The sequence below is a fragment of the Varanus komodoensis genome, unplaced genomic scaffold (assembly GCF_004798865.1).
Source record: "Varanus komodoensis strain SLA01 unplaced genomic scaffold, ASM479886v1 scaffold9, whole genome shotgun sequence".
In the NCBI taxonomy this organism is placed as follows: Eukaryota; Metazoa; Chordata; class Lepidosauria; order Squamata; family Varanidae; genus Varanus; species Varanus komodoensis.
This window is the reverse complement of record NW_025336598.1, coordinates 7,845,819-7,863,530: the sequence shown is the minus strand read 5'-3', so window position 1 is coordinate 7,863,530 and position 17,712 is coordinate 7,845,819. Positions and strand designations below refer to the sequence as shown.

The 17,712-nt window shown below is 39.2% G+C and overlaps 1 protein-coding gene across 6 annotated transcripts in view; it reads left to right on the top strand.

The window, feature by feature from the left end:
* Positions 1-15,117, top strand: part of ZBTB49 (zinc finger and BTB domain containing 49) — a 22,874-nt gene extending 7,757 nt beyond the window's left edge. For 4 of the 6 annotated variants that reach the window (XM_044417998.1, XM_044417995.1, XM_044417996.1 and 1 more), the window contains exons 2-8: positions 1,518-1,689; positions 3,393-4,489; positions 7,474-7,520; positions 8,961-9,034; positions 10,883-10,965; positions 13,764-13,925; positions 14,363-15,117. In XM_044417998.1, the coding sequence (XP_044273933.1) occupies positions 1,538-1,689; positions 3,393-4,489; positions 7,474-7,520; positions 8,961-9,034; positions 10,883-10,965; positions 13,764-13,925; positions 14,363-15,027 (2,280 nt within the window). In that variant the 5' untranslated portion in view covers positions 1,518-1,537 and the 3' untranslated portion in view covers positions 15,028-15,117. The remainder of the gene's footprint in view (positions 1-1,517; positions 1,690-3,392; positions 4,490-7,473; positions 7,521-8,960; positions 9,035-10,882; positions 10,966-13,763; positions 13,926-14,362) is intronic. The other 2 variants (XM_044417999.1, XM_044418000.1) reach the window with 1 other exon arrangement.
* Positions 15,118-17,712: the final 2,595 nt, after the last annotated feature.

Here is a 17,712-nt window from a genome sequence, read left to right as displayed (position 1 = left end):
CAGAAAAACACATCCTGATAACTTCTTCCTGATTCACTCTCCCCGGTTGCCACTTCACAGTCCCTTATATTTGTTTTAGTCAGAACTTTCCAGCCAGTTTTGGTGTGGGCCACATTCCACCTTTTGCTCTGTAGACTTAGGACTGCTCAGTTATTCCCCAATCAAGTGGTATTGATTTCAATCCTGCCTTCCCATATGTAAGGACAGAAACCTGGCTTCATTTTCACCTCTTAGGGGTAACAGAAACTGCCAGTTTGCCAGTGCACCCTATTTGCAATGCAACTTTTCTGAGGCCTTAGATAAAACAATATGTTTTTCTTTTACTATGAATCCATTTAGCCCCTCAACTATTGAAACAAAACTTAATAGTTAAGACTTTTTCACAATTGCAAGCCTTATTCCCACTTCTCCCTACATATATGCCTTGCAGCTGCTAATCGCCTTGGGAGAGCTGTGGGTAGCTTCAAATGGTCACCTTCCACTTGAAATATAATCAGGTGAAAGCAGTCCCTTCCTGTATTGCACATCACTGTCTCTGATTTTCTTGTGTGAGAGAAAGGGAAGCACATATCTTAAGGTGGCACTCTATAAGGACTTGTATTACCAATATTTTTACATTTCTGTGCAATTAATCCAGGGTATCCTTTTAGGTGATTTTAATTGATAAATCTTAGCCCTAGTTAACATTCTTGGGAATAGGCTGGCCCATTCCTTGCCATAAAACTTTCCTTAAGTTTCTGGTGTACTGGTCCTCCTCCACTGAACCCACGTCCACCTTTTACCCAGCACAGGACACTTATGCAACTTAAGCTGGAGTTATTACTTCCAGGCCTCCCGTATAAGACTTGGCCTCAGTGTACCCTTTTCTTGCAACTTGTGCTGAGGACAGAAGTAAAGCTCCCTTCAATTTCTTTGAGTGGACCTTACTTCTGTGTAGATACTTTGCTGTATGTTCTCTGGATTATGCCTAATGCCATTAGCACTAATAGCAGGTGTTGTTTCCTCTTGTCAATGTGATACGTACTTAAGAGACCATTTTGATTTTGTGTTAATTTACAGTCTGTGTTAATTTACAGTCTGCCTTAAGTCATGCCTTTACTGATGCTTAATGTATTCTGACCAAATACAAACCAAAGAGGTTAGAAAAGAGAACCCTGTGATAGTGTTACACTGTGGTAGCTCTCTCCTAAATTGCTGGAATGGTTCTGGGTTAAATAAAAAGTTTCATATCTTCCTGGACTGGAGAAGAGAACTATTTCCATTTGCTTATTAACCTTTCTCTATATAATCTATATAATATAAGGATGTGTGCACAATCTATGTTAAATTGTTTATGGCTTGTGTGCTTTGAAGTAGACAACATTTTAAACCTTTGAATTAAGTAATAGTTTTAGAATTTAACATACAGACTTTTGGGGATATTGACCTATTATAACACTTAGTTTCCATAGTGAATATGTTACAGTGTAAGTGTAAAACCCTGCTTCCTTCAGATGTGTTCTCTTTTATTACTGTAGATAATTAAAGCCTGTCGAGCATGGATGCTGTTGCCAGCCACAGCTGTCATCTTCTTCAGCAGCTCCGTGATCAACGTATCCAAGGCCTTCTTTGTGATTGCATGCTTGTGGTCAAAGGAGTTTGTTTCAAAGCACATAAAAATGTATTGGCTGCATTCAGCCAGTATTTCAGGTATGTGGACCAGTATAATATAGTGAAAGTAATATATGATGTATTTTAATCTCCAGCAAATTTATTTGAAAGTATTTTAAAATTCAGTGGGATTTCTGAATAAATTTGTTTAGGCCTCTGCGGCACAAGTTATATAAAGACCTTCATTCTGGGCGGAAGTGTTTTATTTTTATTCGTAAATAGTCCTGGTGATATCCATGTGCCCAGGGAAAAGATAAATATACATGTCATCAAAATGCTGAAATGGAAATTGGGGCAGCTGTAAATACACCTCCCATGTGGCCCCACTGCTTCATACAGACGATTGCTTTACATAATTATAGACTGGCTTGTGACTACCCCACACTCTTCTCAGATGACCAAGTGTGTCACTGCTTATAAGAACTGGTACTTGATGCCCGAACTAGATGGTTTTTTAGAAGATTTTAACCAGACTTTAGGAAAGTGGTTCTCAGGGTGGAGTATAACAATTAAAATCATGTCATACTATTCAAGGCAACAGCAAATCTAACATAATTGATGTGTAGCAGACAATAAAATTCAGTAAAATCAAAGTCACATGAGGGCTGTCTAATGAAAGAGAACTTCGTAGCTAGTTTGAAAAGATCTGATTGTTGAAGATGGTGAATCATGCATTAGTTGCATTTGGGACCATTTTTGACCCCAGACAGAAGTGCCCTAGACAGGAAAAAATGCTGCATATGAAAAACCTTTGTTCTAGCTGAAAATTTTATCCAGGGAGTTGTGATCAACATGAGAATGGATTTCCTCTCTCAGCAAAAGAGAAAGGCAATAGGTTTAGGGGGTGAGTATCTTATATGGTTTAAACCCTCTCTTTTTTTTTGCACTATATGGAGAGAAAGGAGCAAGATCACTATCTCCCTTTTCTGTTCTATGGAAAGGATGTGAAAGAAAATGATGTATTTTCCTTGCCCCTTGTATAGTTTGAAATTTCTCTCCCACTCTATGAGCCCTGCACATCACTACCAGGCTTCTGAGCTAGCTGGAGTCCAGGATTATTTCCTCCTACCAGTGGAAAACTGCTCAGTCCAATACCATCCTGCCTGTGTTTCTGAGACCTCATTATGCCTGCACATGTTCAAGCTTATTTTGGCATTTTTAAGGACAGGAACCATAACTTCTTTTAAATGTAAATTAAAACCTCAGACTGCAATCCTAAACCTACTTACTACATAACAATTTCTGCCTCTGCATTCTACCATGTAGGAATAATGCATTATATTTTGCTCTAGCACAAGATGCTTTTAACAAAGTCCTGACATTTCAAAAGCCACTTTTTCCTAAAGTTTTCTTGTTGCGTATCACATGCATCCCTTATATAAATAATTTTATTTTAGCAACTAAGAGAGAGAGAGAGCAGAGGCTTTAATCTGCAAACCACTTTGCTATCATGAATATCACAAATCATTCCAGGGTGGATTTGTGTATTGTAGCTTAACTCTGTGGAGGGTGATATTTTAAAAAGTATTGCCTTAACTGCTCCCATACAATGTATTGTAAGTATTGAGGAATTACCAGTTCTGGAAGTCATAACTGGAATAGCTCACAGCAACTGCACAAATTATGGATTTCAGTAAGTAACACACATTTCACTTAACTTTTTTTTAGTTAATATGTAATGCTTTTTTAAAAACCCACTTTATGCATTTGCACATTTACAGGGTTCTGCTTTTCCCTCCTAGGACCCTGTTTCAAAATTCTGCAGGCCAGAAGAATGATGTCTTTCACCTGGATATTAAAAATGTAGGTGGCATAGGCCAGATCTTGGACTATATGTACACATCTCATCTTGACCTCAACCGGGACAATGTACAAACGTTGTTGGATATTGCACAGTGTCTGCAAGTACAAAATGTTTTGAACATATGTCGCTCATTTTTAAAAACCTCCACAGCTGTAGAGCAACCAGCCAGTATACCTTGTAACGATGCCTTCTCATTGCAAAATATGACTGCAGATACTAACTGTGACAGTTATAGTACTAATTTACTGCATGTATGTTCATCCCCTGTGGAATCTTGTAAAGTCTTGGATGATCATCATCTACATGGGCCACAGCCTGTCGCACTTCACATCTCATCTGGTGATGTCAGTAAACAGAAACAAGATTCCATGGACGCTAGTTGCACAGATTGCTCGTTTAAACAGCCAAATTACCATTACAAACTCCGTAATTTTTATAGCAAACAGTTCTACAAGCAAACTACTTGTCCCAGCAACAAGAGTTCATCAGAACCATCCTTTGATTTCAGTGCCTCTGCAGAACAAAACACAGTTAAGAATGATTCATGCACCATCAATCAGTCTGAATGTGTTTTGGAATCATCCAGTCACTTATCACCATCCTTTCTGGTTCAACCCTTAAACGAGCGTTCAGAGGAGCAAGATTTAGAAGGCACATCTTTACAGCCAGCCAGAGAGATGAGGCTTAAAAAAGCTATGCATCTTAAAAAACTGAACTTCCTGCGATCTCAGAAGTCCCCCGAACAATCTTCTGTACTTAAAATTCCTAATGGAGACATTGCAAGGGAAACAGAGTTAGAAAGGGAAAGTAGCACCAAAAGTGCAAATACTGATGCCATTGAAAGAAAGGCAGTTAAGCATGTAGTGAGTTCAGAGTGCTTGGAGCAAAGTGTAGAACTTGAGCCCTCTCAGGAACCCTCTGAGCCAGGTAGCCAGCTGCAAATGTTCCTTTCAGAGAGGCAGTATCCTTGTGCATTATGTGGAAAGGCTTTTAAACATCCAAGCAATCTGGAGCTCCACATAAGATCTCATACAGGTACAATTATTTGACACTTTCAAGGCAACTATTTAATTACAAAATTTTGAAAGACAGAATACAATCCTAGCAGCTTAAAAGACATGCATGGCACAGTAATTATGTCTGTACATTATAAATGGCAATCGTATTCCATGATCTTGATCAGATAATCATCCAAGTGAATGTGATGTTTAGAAATCATATTTTCCCAGCAAAGGTGTAAATACATTTCTCTGACAAAGGCCTGTCACTACAAGTTTTACATAAACTTGTTTGACACCTTATATTTGACATACTTCCTGCATGAGCAGCAGGATATATTTCTTTGCTGTGTAGCTGTACATGTAGCTTATAAAAATAATATGATGGCACTCTGCAACTGACATTTTTGTCAATAGATAGTTGGACAGGAAAACATAGTTTGTAAAAGCACTCCCTTTCATTTTTTTTCTTTTACCTATGTCAGTATGATCGTGTTATATATACAGTGATGCTAAAGTGCTTGCAAAGTCAGATCGCTCCATTGGATGGAGTGTTAGAGTTCAGATCATGGGAGACTTGTTTGCAAATCCTGCCTTAGCTGTGAACTCACTAAAGTGCTTGAGTCCATAATTCTGTGCCCATTTATTTGAAAGTCAGTCCCACTAAATTCAGAGGGACTTGCCTCTCTTTAAACATGTGTAGGAGCATGCCTTAAACTAAGGATGGGGAACACATTGGACTCCAGATGTTGAGCTGCAGCTCCCACTGTCCCTCCCATTACCTAGAATGGCTTGGGCGGAGGAAAATTGCCATCCACCGAAGAATGGATGGCACTCCACTCCTGTCACCACTCCACTCCTGTCACTCTTGTCACCTACATTTCTTTTAAGCCTTAGCAAAACAATAGTACTGAACTAAATTAGATTATTTACAGGCCTGTTGTGAATAGGAGCAATACAGGCACCAACACATCCTGCAAGAGCAAAATGAGGTGTCCTCCAAGCAATTTCCCCCTTCTGCAACTATATTGAGCAAGTCCTCCTTTCACTTGTTTAGGGGAGGAATGACACCCTTGCCCCAGCCATTTCTTTGCAAGGAAAAGTCCACCCCACACAGGACACTTATGCATAAGGAGTGAATTCCTCCCCATATCTCCAGCTGATCTTCAGCAAGGAGACTTTTTCTTGCCCCCTGAAAATGAAATGAAAAATTGTATGGTGTGAGGAAGAAAGTGAGCAAAAGGAGACAGAAGAATGAAGAAATGGCTAACAAAGAGACTGAAGGAATTGATAAAGGAAAGTTAGACAAGATAGAGAGGAAGATGGAAAGGAAAAGAGAGAGAGAGTAGCCAGAGAAGACAAAGGAGGCAAAGAAAAGGGAGCCAGAGGGGAGGGCAAAAGAGAGAAAAAAGGAAGAAAGAAGAAAGAGGAGGAAGTAGACAAACAGAAGGGAGCCAGAGAGAAAGAGAAAAACGGGTGGGGGGGGGCGACAAAGGGGAGCCAGGAAGAGAAATGCGAGAGTGAATAGCACTCAGGTTGTACATTCATGTGCAGATATTTTTGTGATTGGCAGCCTATTTGTGGTGCCCAGATTTTCCAAAATACCAAATGTATGTATGGGCCTAAAAAGACCCTGGATGTTGGGTATGGATGCCATCTATCTTTCAAAGGATTACTTAAATAATAATAAAAAGGGTGGGCTATATTTTTGTCTTGTAAAATACCTAGCACTTGGGTTTAAGGATGATTGATTTCAGAAGGCTATTTGAGCATGTACTCCTGAGTTTTCCTACAAGTAAATTGGATTTAAAAGTGCTTAAGTCTATTTCCAGGATATATAAAGTTGATTAATACTAGGAACTAATTAAAGAACATTAAGTTGATTCAAAGATTAAACAATCAAGTAAAAATCACATCTGCTTTGCACTAAAATCTCAGGGTGCTTTTAAAAGATAATTTATGAGAAATCTACTCTTTTACGATATATTTTCAGTGTTTCATATTCTGAGTAATAGTAACATGTCAGAACCAAAGTAGCATTAAAAGTATGCTTTTTATGTATAGCTTTCTGACAATTAGTCTTCATTAATGAAATTTCCTCCCACTGATAAAGCTTAGATGATCCATTTGTTTGCAGTGTTAAAATGGATGTCATTGTGGGTGAGAGATTTTGTTGAGTGATCTTACTATCTTTTGGGTAGGTACCGTTTTGTAAATATAATAGGTTGGAGCTGGGGCAGCCCCCACAGCCCAGTCTTCAGGGATCCCTTCTTCCAACACCATAGCTTATGCCTTATATCATAAAGTGCAGCTTTTGGGAGACGGGGTGTTGAAGGGACTGCTCTGCAGAGTGGGAAGTATATTTCCACCTGTCCCATTGCATGCAGCTAAATCTGGACGCAACTCAAATGTAATACTGCTGAGCAAACGCTTCATTCCGAAGTAGGTCTTGTGGTGTTCTGTGAGTTACAGAGGCATTTCTGTGGAGGGTTTATGGATATCAGCTGGAATGACAATTTTACTGATGACAACATTGTGAAAGGTTTACCTTCAAATATTGAATCAAAATGTTTAACCTTCATTCTCCCTCAACAAAAAATAGTGCTGGAGGTTTTAGGTGAGAATCTTAGATTTAGAATGAAACCAAGATGATCTGAACTGAACCTTGCTTTCTGCCTTTTGTGGTGGGGGGATTGTTTGGGTATGAAACCCCACACAGCTATTCCTAAGGAGATTCTGGGTTAATTTTGTGTCCCATGCATGTTCGTTTTATAATTAAATAAATATAGGAAGCTGAAATCTGGGGAAGTTCCAGCGTAGGTACTTTGTGACAATGTCCTAGAAGAACAAGACTTTAGGACTACTTATGTGTAAATTACAGTTTACAATTTGAGCTAGGGGGATTCTAGTGACCCCACAATGTAGAATTGAGGGTTCAGAATATCTTTTGATGGCAAATTGTAAATTTGTGTTCCGCTGCAAATGACAGAAGTGGAAAAATATTATTGCTTTTTCTTTTAGGTGAGAAGCCATTTGAGTGTAACATTTGTGGAAAATGTTTCTCACAGGTAGGAATTTAATACTATTAATAAGTGTCCTGATGTCTTTGAGTCTACATGTGTTGATATACTATCCAGCCAACTGGGTCTGTCTACTTCTGTAGGGAAGGCATGATGAGATTGAACAAAAGTCTGCACTCTTGCTCTAACCATTGTGGAATTTCCCCGTCACCTTCGAACTCCTAGTGGAAAGGTTGCAGCTTAGTGACAGAGTATGTGCTTTGCATGCTGAAGACTAGGGAGCTGCTGCTAGGTAGCATCAGCAATACTGGGCTAGATGGACCAATGGTCTGGTCAAGCATAAGGCAGCCTCCGATTCAATATTGGTACAGCTTTGGGGCAGTGCTGTCAAAAATGGGGTAGAAAAATCTAAGGAATGTTTATCATCTCTTTAATGGAAAAAGAATTGTCCTCTTTCCTTCACATTCTGTTAAGAAACCCTAAACCTTTTATTGCTTAGTGTGGGTTGTTAACGATCCAAGACATTCAGGTTTGAAAAGTCCCAGGTTAAAGAAATACAACTAAAGTTCCAACCAGTTTCTCATTCCACAATATTATTCTCCCCTTTCTTTTGTTTCTTTCCAAATTTATGATTTTTATTTTTAATTTATTTTTTGGTAGACCGTGTGAGCAAAACACACATTATTCTATATTTCAGCACATCAGTAGTTGTATCCTTGTATGGCTTGGATGCAATGCTGCAAAAATAGGCCTATTTTCTCCTCCCTGTGCAGCCCTCTCTATGCCTTCCTCATCTGCTGTGACAATTCAGGCAACCCCGCAGAGCAGGCTTGGAGGACATACAGGTGGCACCTCCGCCCTGCCCATTAGCCAGGATGACTCTCATGTTTTCATTTCCACTGCTCCAGCCAAACTTACATTTTTATTATAAAGGCTGTGAGAAAATTAAAGTAGCAAGGTAGGTAGTAAGATTAAGGCCAAAGACAGACATTAGACACTACCTTAGGGAGTACACAGTTACATTTCTGTAATTCTTAGTATTCTCTGGACAGAGAGTAGAGCAGGGCACAGGACTGAGTTCAGGACCCTGAGTACTAGTAGAGTGATACCACTAATCCCTTGTGCAGGAGTTGTCCCTTTCTCCAGGGCCAACATGACAGCAGGGAAGAACAGAAGAGGTTTTGCATGGAGGAAAGGGCTTGGGAAGCTTCTTCAGACCAATCCTTTCTAAGGCTGGCTGCTTCAAACAGAAGCACAACAATGCTCTGGCCAGAGCTTGATGCTTGAGTGACAAGTTGGTTTGTGGTAGCTCTTTTGGTAGAAGCAAGATTGCTAGTTTCTAGTCCCAATACTGAAAGACTACTTTTCACATGCCATGTAGTTTATATCAAGAACTAAAGGAAGATCCCCTTTTCCGATCATAACCCTTTATCAGCATGACCAGTTGGGTTAGTTGAGCTGTATTTAAAAAAAGCTTTTCTTTTGTAGGCAGGTAATCTTCAGACTCATTTACGCCGGCACTCTGGTGAAAAACCTTACATCTGTGAAATCTGTGGGAAAAGGTTTGTATGACTGTAAACTCTTGCATAATTGGCTGCATTCCCATACCTTTGATTTGGAGAACTAAGAATCAGCAATAAATTTGAGCACTTCTTACCTAGTCTTAAAAATACTTAAGTACCTCAGTAAAGACTTCCTAGTCATCTTATATCATTTCAAGCTGGCTTGAGCAGTCACTCTAAAACAGGAGTGCAAACTTGGATCAAATTATCATTCATAATCTTCCTGGTTTAGAGGGAATATGGAAGTCACAATTTTCCAATACTGCAACTTGCGGTTTGACAAAGAGGGATTGTTCTCTTTGCGGTTTGACAAAGAGGGATAGGAAAGACGGAACAAGCTTGTTCCGTCTTTCCTATCTTTGAAACAATGGTTTGCAAATTGGAACATGTCTGAATATGGTCACTATTATATTAAGCAAAAATATATCCCTGTAGATTGTTAGTCCATATTGACCCTAAGTACCTGGGTAGATAACTCTAATATACCTCAGGGTGGGGAACCTCAAGCCAAGGGTCCCAGCTTAGACTTAGGAGCCTAGTGTGATCCTCTGGGTGTAGCCTTTCCCCCAGCAACTGATAATTCGGTGGTTTCTTAGCTTTAAGTGCCATTAAGTCTGTATTCTTGTGATTGTGAGCAGCCCAGAGGTGCTGTGGCACAATTAGGCGGCATACAAATGCAATCAATCAATCAATCAATTCTGAAAGGTTGAAATACCTCTCTTAAGTGTTATTCACTGGCAATAAAAGCTAAAAGCTGTTGGGTTTTTTGGCCCCCACCAGCACTAGAAGGTCCTTCCCTGGAGCTTTTCCAAAATTGAATTTGGCCCATGGTTTGGAGGTGATGTCCTACCCCTGTTAAACTAGAAGGCCAAATCAGCACCGCTGTGAAAGTCCAGCAGTTATCAACCCAGCAGCATCAAATGCATGTCTGCCAGCAAATCCTAAGGCCTTTGAAATCATAGAATAGTAGAGTTGGAAGGGGCCATGAAGGCCATCAAGTCCAATCCCCTGCTGTTGCAGGATTAAAACAAACACATCATTCAGTTAATTGCAATAGTGATGTCTTTTATACTTCTCTTCTAAAATGGGATCTGTCATAGAACAAAACCCATTTCATTCCTAAGCAGCAGAGTAAATCTATTAGTCCAGTTTGTAATTAAGATACTTCTTTAATTATGTTGAAATAATGTACTTGTTGCAAAACCTCAGTAGAGGTGATGTTATATTTCTTCTCCTTTTTTAACCCTTCTTTTATAATATCATAGCTTTGTTGTTTCAGCAAGAATGAAATTGATGGCCATACATAAGCAAAATGATAGGTTAAATAAATCAATAACATGGTGGCAGAACAAAATAAACAGTATGAAAGTGAATCATACTGTTTCAGCACTTAAGCCAGGGAAGATTTCTGGTAGCACTTGGCTTCTTTACTTCAGAGCTGCAACCATCTAGCTGTTTCTGGGTTATGAGAACGATCAAGTGCTAAATGTAGCAGTTTCTTCTGTGACATACAATCCCAATGCGTATTTGGTCACATGTGGGTGTGTACTTGATGTTGGCACAGTCTCAGCATTTCAGGTGCTAACAGTAATTGTACTGAAGATTTCACTTCAGCATGACTCTTGCCATTCATGAAATTAGGGCCGTTTGAAAGAGGGCAGTTGCATGAATGATGGGGGCCTGTGTGCACAGCCTCCATGTGGGAGGTCTAGTTCCCAAATTGATGCCCCTGGGCCATGGCCTGGCAGCCATGCATAGTAGTCCATGTGAACAGATAGATGCTTTAAAATAGAGACACTGAAGTTCAATTGCTAAAAGCTTTATAGCCATACTTTAATTGTTTTACAGGTTTGCTGCATCTGGGGATGTCCAGCGCCACATTATTATTCACACTGGAGAAAAACCCCACCTATGTGATATTTGTGGTCGTGGTATGTTGGAAATGAAACCTCCTCAGGATTTATTTATTTATTTATTTGGCAGTAAAAGTTCAGGTTTCTTGGAGCTTTTTTTTCTTTCTTTTTTAAAATAAATTTTAATTTTATTTACAAAAACTACATAAATTATACAATTAACATAAATTACATAATACATAGACCACCAAAAAAAACCAATAACAACATTGGCTAAAAATATACATAACATCATAAACTAAAACTATACATAACATAGTACACCCATCACCCTCTGGTGTAAAATTTACAAAAGATCACCACTAAACCCTGTGTCTCTCCAAAAATACAGTGAATCTTTCACTGGATATTTCCCTTTATGTTTCTCTAGTACATATAGTAAAAAGACATTCCATATTCTTGCAAAATCATTTATTTTCCTTTCCCCTCTCCTAATTTTCAGATCACGTTAATTTATCATTAATAGCTAAGTTCCAAATTTCATTATACCAGTCAACAATCTTGAATAAATCTATACCTTTCCCGTTTTTAGCCATTTGTAAGCTGGTGGTGGTAGCCATAATAATAATCAATTCTTGTTGTGCTCTGTCTAATTATAAATCCAAAAAAGTATTCAAAAGCGCAATAATTGGGCACATCAAAATCTTTCCATAATACCACTAATTTCCTTAAATATCATTGCCCATTGTTTCTGTTTAATTTTGCACAACCACCACATAGGATAATAAGTCGCTTGTTCTTTTTTGCACCTCCAACAAAGAGGTGTTTTTTCAGAATTAATTCTGTTTAACCTTACTGGTGTATTATACCACTTCCAATTAAAACAATCCTCCTTTACTCTGATCAACAAACTCTTTGTAATTCTATTATTCCATAGTTTCAGCCAGTTTACTTGACTAATAACTTTCGTCATATCATCTTGCCAACTTTCCAAAAGTCTACATCACCCATACTGCCCTTCTGTGAGCATTTTATATATTAAACTTGTAATTCCTTTCCTATTTCTGCTATCGTCCTTCTCTGTACTTTCTACCATTTTCAAATTTAGTTAATTTTGTTATTTCACCAAGTCTACCACCCAATTTTGTAACTGAATCATCTTCAAACCCAACCCCTTCAATTCTATACAATACCCAAAAATTTTAACCAGTCCTTCAATCTAAATGTGTTCTGTTCTTTTAATACTCTCCATAACTCACCTTTCAAATTCTCAGGAAAATTCTTAATTGCAATTACTGGAATTAATGGAGAAATTACCGGGCTTAAAATCTTCCTACTATATCTCCACAGTTCCAACATATTTAGGATTTTTTAGAAATGGATTTTCTATTTTCTTTAAATCTAAAATATTATGCTCCCTAAATAAAATATTTTCCATACGATTTCTATCCTTGTTGAATTCAACATCGCCCCAAAGTAACTCTTTATAGATCATTATATTTAAAATATATCTTATTTGATTTGCTAAATAATATGTTTTAATATTTTGAAAGCCTAATCCTCCTTCCTTTTGGGGTTTATACCATAATTTTTTATTAATTCTAGTCTTTTTTCCAATTACAAAAGGGATTAATCACATTCTGCCAACTTTTCAAATCAGAATCTGCAATCTTAATGGGTAGCATCTTAAAAAGGAAATTAATTTTAGGAATAATCTTCATTTTGCACACTGCAGTTCTACCAAACCAAGATAGTTTGGCCTTATCAAACTCCTTAATATATTCCTCTATTTGTTTTTTAAGATAATCCATATTCAATTTCACCATTTTGTGTAGTTCCCATGTAATATAAATTCCTAAATATTTTATTGTATCCCTCCTGTTCCCCTCAAATAAGTCTTTCAGTTTGGCCTTATCATCTTTACTATAATTAATTAACATAATTTCAGGTTTGTCCCAATTAACTTTTAGTCTAGTTATTTTCTCAAATTCTTGTAAATGCAGCTTAAGTCTGCCTATAACTTTTATATAGGGTCTTCCAATGTCTAAGGGTATCATCAGCAAACGAATTTATCTTAACTTCTTCTTTAAATCCAATTCCTTTCAATTCTGCATCTTTCCTAATTACAATAGCTAATAATTCAATTACCATCACAAATAAAATGGGAGACAAGGTCAAGGGGCATCCTTGACGTGTTCTCCAGCCTAGAGATATTATATCTGTGATACCATCATTTACCAGGTCTCTTCTGTTGTTATCTTTATATAATTGATTTATATAATTAAACACTGTATAAACAACTCCAAATCCCATATTATCTATCACAATTTTTAATGTATCCCATTCCACCAAACCAAATGCCTTACAAATGTCTAACGCTAAAATCCCAGCTTTTAAACTATTTTTCTTTCCTAGATGTATAATATTCAGAACACTCCTCAAGACATCTGGCATCTGTCTATCTTTCAGGAAGCCCTCCCCAGGAATTAGGAGATTGCATACAGAACTAGTTCACAACCCCACTGTTCCATGTAGCACAGATGCTCCTCCCTGATCCAGCCCTGCTCAGCCCAGGCTAATCTCAGCCACACCTTGAATTTGGGAAATGATATGGCTCAGCTAGCATGCAACAACTGACAGCGTTACTAATTGTGACTGGTAGGAGAAGACACATCAGTCCACTGTGAGCAGCTGCATGCCTAGGGTGTCTTGTCCTTTGCCCAAGAACTGTGGTACCAACAGTTTATCACAGAGCATCTGGGTCACGCATGGAGTTTGCTTGCTCTGGTGTGAGGGAAATGATGGTTACATCAGCGTAGTGGAGGCCTTTTGTTGATTGTATCCAGTGAGCAGTATATTTTCTTGCATTGTTCCAGGCTTTAGTAACTTCAGTAACTTGAAGGAACACAAGAAGAACCATACAGTAGAAAAAGTTTTCACCTGTGATGAGTGTGGAAAGTCGTTTAATTTACCACGGAAGTTAGTAAAGCACAGGATCAGACATACAGGAGAGAGACCCTACAGTTGCTCGGCTTGTGGTAAGACCCTGCTTATTTTCCATTTAAAGCTAACTTCTTTATTTGGTAGTCATGTTTTTTAAAAGTGTGATTCAGTTACCATATTTGTTCCTGAAGTATAACATACTATTCAGCTAAGTATTAAGTCAAGGGCACGATAAATAACCAAAAGGTCTCCATCACATGTAGAACTCATGGGCAGCAAGCCACAACGAAAGTGCACAAATGTGCACCCCACGGCTTTAGTTGGCTGCATACAGGAACTGCGCACAGGTACTTTTAATTGCTTTCCAGTAGCAATGGTTATTTCCAGCCTTACAGAGATAAAACCATAAATAATTGCATTTTGGAAATGATAACTATTAATATGACACTAATGTGCAGGGCAGTATACTGTGCATATATAGCTCGTTGATGTAGGAAGAAACAATATTTAAATAGCTTTTCTTATTTTATAGGAAAATGCTTTGCAGGGTCAGGTGACTTACGAAGACACATCCGGACTCATACAGGGGAAAAGCCATATAATTGTGAAACTTGTAACAAATGCTTCAGTCGTTCTGCTGTCTTACGTCGACACAAAAAAATCCATTGTAAAGCTGGCAATGAAGGACCAAATATGCTAGATGAGTTTACTCAGGCAGTAGAAATTTCAGACCTTGAGAAATCCCAAAGTTCAGATTCATTTACCCAAGAAATATCAGTAACTTTATTGCCAGTGTCAGTGAAGTTTCCCATCCACCCAAATGGAAATTCATCTAATGAAGTTGATAGTTCTGGGGCAACATTTTGCAAGATGCAATCCACTGTACAACAGAATGATTGTATAAATCATCAGAAACTGAGTCTGGATCCTACTACACTTCACAAATCTCAGGAAAGACCCAGTCGGCCGTGCTGTTCCAAAGAAATGGATCTGCCACCTGAGGAAGAACCTTTGCAGTCCGATGGTGTTCCCATGATTCGTTCCTCCATGAGCACGCTGGGTAGCAGTTGTACGGAACTTAGTAGCCGTGTACCATCTACTGAATACAGAAATAGCGAAGGGCCGTTCTTCTCTAGTGTGACCCTTTGGGGGTTAGCAATGAAGACTTTGCAGAATGAGAATGAGTTGGGTCAGTAAGAGATTGTACTGAGGCTTTTGCAGCTTGTAAGAAGGTTATTCTTGAAAGGTGTTCCTATAAATAAAGCATTTATATAGTGCTTTAAAGTATTCTGAATGTTTCACATAGTACTTTACAGTGCTTAACAACAACCATCTAAGAGAGGTTAGGGTTATGCCAGTATTATAGACTGGCAGACAAGAGAGAGAGAGATTCATCTAAAATGTTCATGGCAGGTACAATTCAAAATGGTAACTTCATGATCAAGGTCAGATGACAGATTTTGTGTGCAGAGCAGGAGATCAGTACATCTAATCCTCTGAGCAGAATCCACTAAGAACTTTATGGGAGTGCTTTGGTTCATTTCAGTGAGGCTTGCTAGGAGAACTTCCTGCTGTGGGTTATCCTAGTAAGTGTGTGGAAATTACTATTTGCATTTTCCTCTTCTGTCTTAGATTGGTCAAAATCATACTTACTGACAAATAGCCTGAGAGTCCAGCATCATGGCAAATGCAAACTTGTGTAAGCATAACAGAATTTGGAAGCTTCCCTAAAGAATACTGGTGATTCTGAGAAGACAAAATCTAGCTTACAGCTTACACATGGCTACTCTTGATATGATGGATGTGAAGTGGAGCCAGGCTTTGATTTGGTCCCTGCCTTGCCCCAGTATTTGTGGTGTATTGCATTGTTGGAGTATGCATTGGTGTATCATTTTTATGCTTCTCCTTCTAGTCTTTGTCCCTCACACAGACAAAGTACTGTGAAACCCTAAAACAACGATGAGTGAAAAGGGATCAGTGTTTCCTTCCCCTTTGGTCCAAGGGAACGGAGAAGACATTGTTAAAGTGGCTTAAACCCTCCTGGTCACTGTATACTGTCCAGCCAGATTCAGTCTTGCTTGAATGTGGAGCACAGCCTGAAGGCCTTATCTTACTATCACACAGGACTTTTATGCCATTTCAAAGGTCTGGATATTTAGCTCATATCTTGCTTTTTGCACAATTTTGGTCATTGACCCATAAGTCTAGCTAGGAGAGTGGGGTTGCTATGCACAACTTCAATCCTTTCCAGAGTGAACAACTTGCTTCACCAACTAGTGTCTCAGTTCACCAGCCTTAACTTTATGTCTGCAGTCCTGTTAGCTCATTAGTCAACCCATCCTTTTCATGCAAAGCCACTGGAGCCTCTGTGAATGCTACCCACACCCATCTTACCTGGTAGACAACAATGTTTCTATCTAAAGTTTAGCTTCTTTCAGCCCACACCAGGCAGCCAACAGCACAGCCAGTCATCCCTCAAAACTCTCAAGAGAGATTTTAGTTAGGTCTCTTACCTCTGTTAATGGTGCCTAATTGAGAGGAGACAGTCCACAGCAGGTGGTGCCCTGTGGCAGGCAATGTTGGAATCCTGGACTGAGTCCCCAGATTGCTGAAGAAATTCACTTCATTAGGCATACAAATGGCACCACAAAGAGAGAAAGTCCAGTGGTGCAATTCCATGTATGGCCAGTTGGGCCATGGGGGCTGCCAGATGGTCAAAACTTGGAAAGCCAAGAGAAAGAAAAGGTCTCTTGGGACAATTGCACAACTGTGGTCATGTGCAGTTACAGAAGAACAGCTATATTTAAAGTGAATTTTTTTTTCCAGTAATTGACTGCCCATACAAGGTGCCACGTGGGTATTTTAAAGGGGCTGTCATAGGCTGTCAAAACTGAGGTCATGAAATCCAGACTTTGCAATCTCAGGGAACTTTCAAACCAGACTTTGTAATTGCAGGGGGGAGGGGGAGGGCTCAGTGATCCAAAAATGTTTAACGGTCACAATAGTGATGGCAATGTAGCAGCTACTAATCATGGACATTATCCCAAAGAGACTTTCTTTTCTTTCTCTTTTCTTTCCCAAGTGTTTGACTTTCAGAACTGGGGATTTGGGTAGAGCAATTGGTGTTTTTGTCAGGGACATAAGGCTTTGTAATCTCAGGGAGTGGGGGTAAGAGGGAAAGAGCAACCATGAGTGGAAATTGACTCATGATCATGGAAGGGAGGAGGAAGGCAAGTTGGCCCTTTGCAGGGTCCTCTGAGTTACCCATGGCAAGAATGAGGGTGAAGAGTTTGTATGGGAGCTTTCCTTTCCTCAGCAAGTGTTTACTGCTGCTGCAATCCACATTCCCAATCCTGCCCTGGCAGACTAAAAGACAGGATGGCCAAGGATTCAGAACATGGCTAGCAAGCTGCTTGCATGAAGATGTTTGTTACACAAGCTGAAAATTATCTGTAACAATGGGATCAAACAGTGTGCCCACCACATCCATCTCGGGCTTCATTGAACATGCAGCATGGAGATGAGCAATGTTACCTGCAAAATGTCATGCAGAGCCCTTGAGGGTTCTCCATTATTGACCTCCAGGTCTACATTAAGCAGGCCCCTCACCATTCAACGTAGCTTTTCTAATTACCTTGCAAGTATCTATGCATTCTTTGCTTGTATTTTCTCCTTTTCTGAAGTCAGTCAAATAAGCCCAGCTGTGCCTGTGTAAATGCAAATGTAGGTGTCATAGTGCAGCCTGCTCATTATATTTTCAGATAGATAGAATGCCCATTCCATAAGAAACATTCAAGCACAAATAGCCAGTGTGGCGTAGTGGTTAGTGCTGGATCGGGAGATCCAGGTTCTAGTCCTCACATGGCTTTGTGAGCTAGAGCC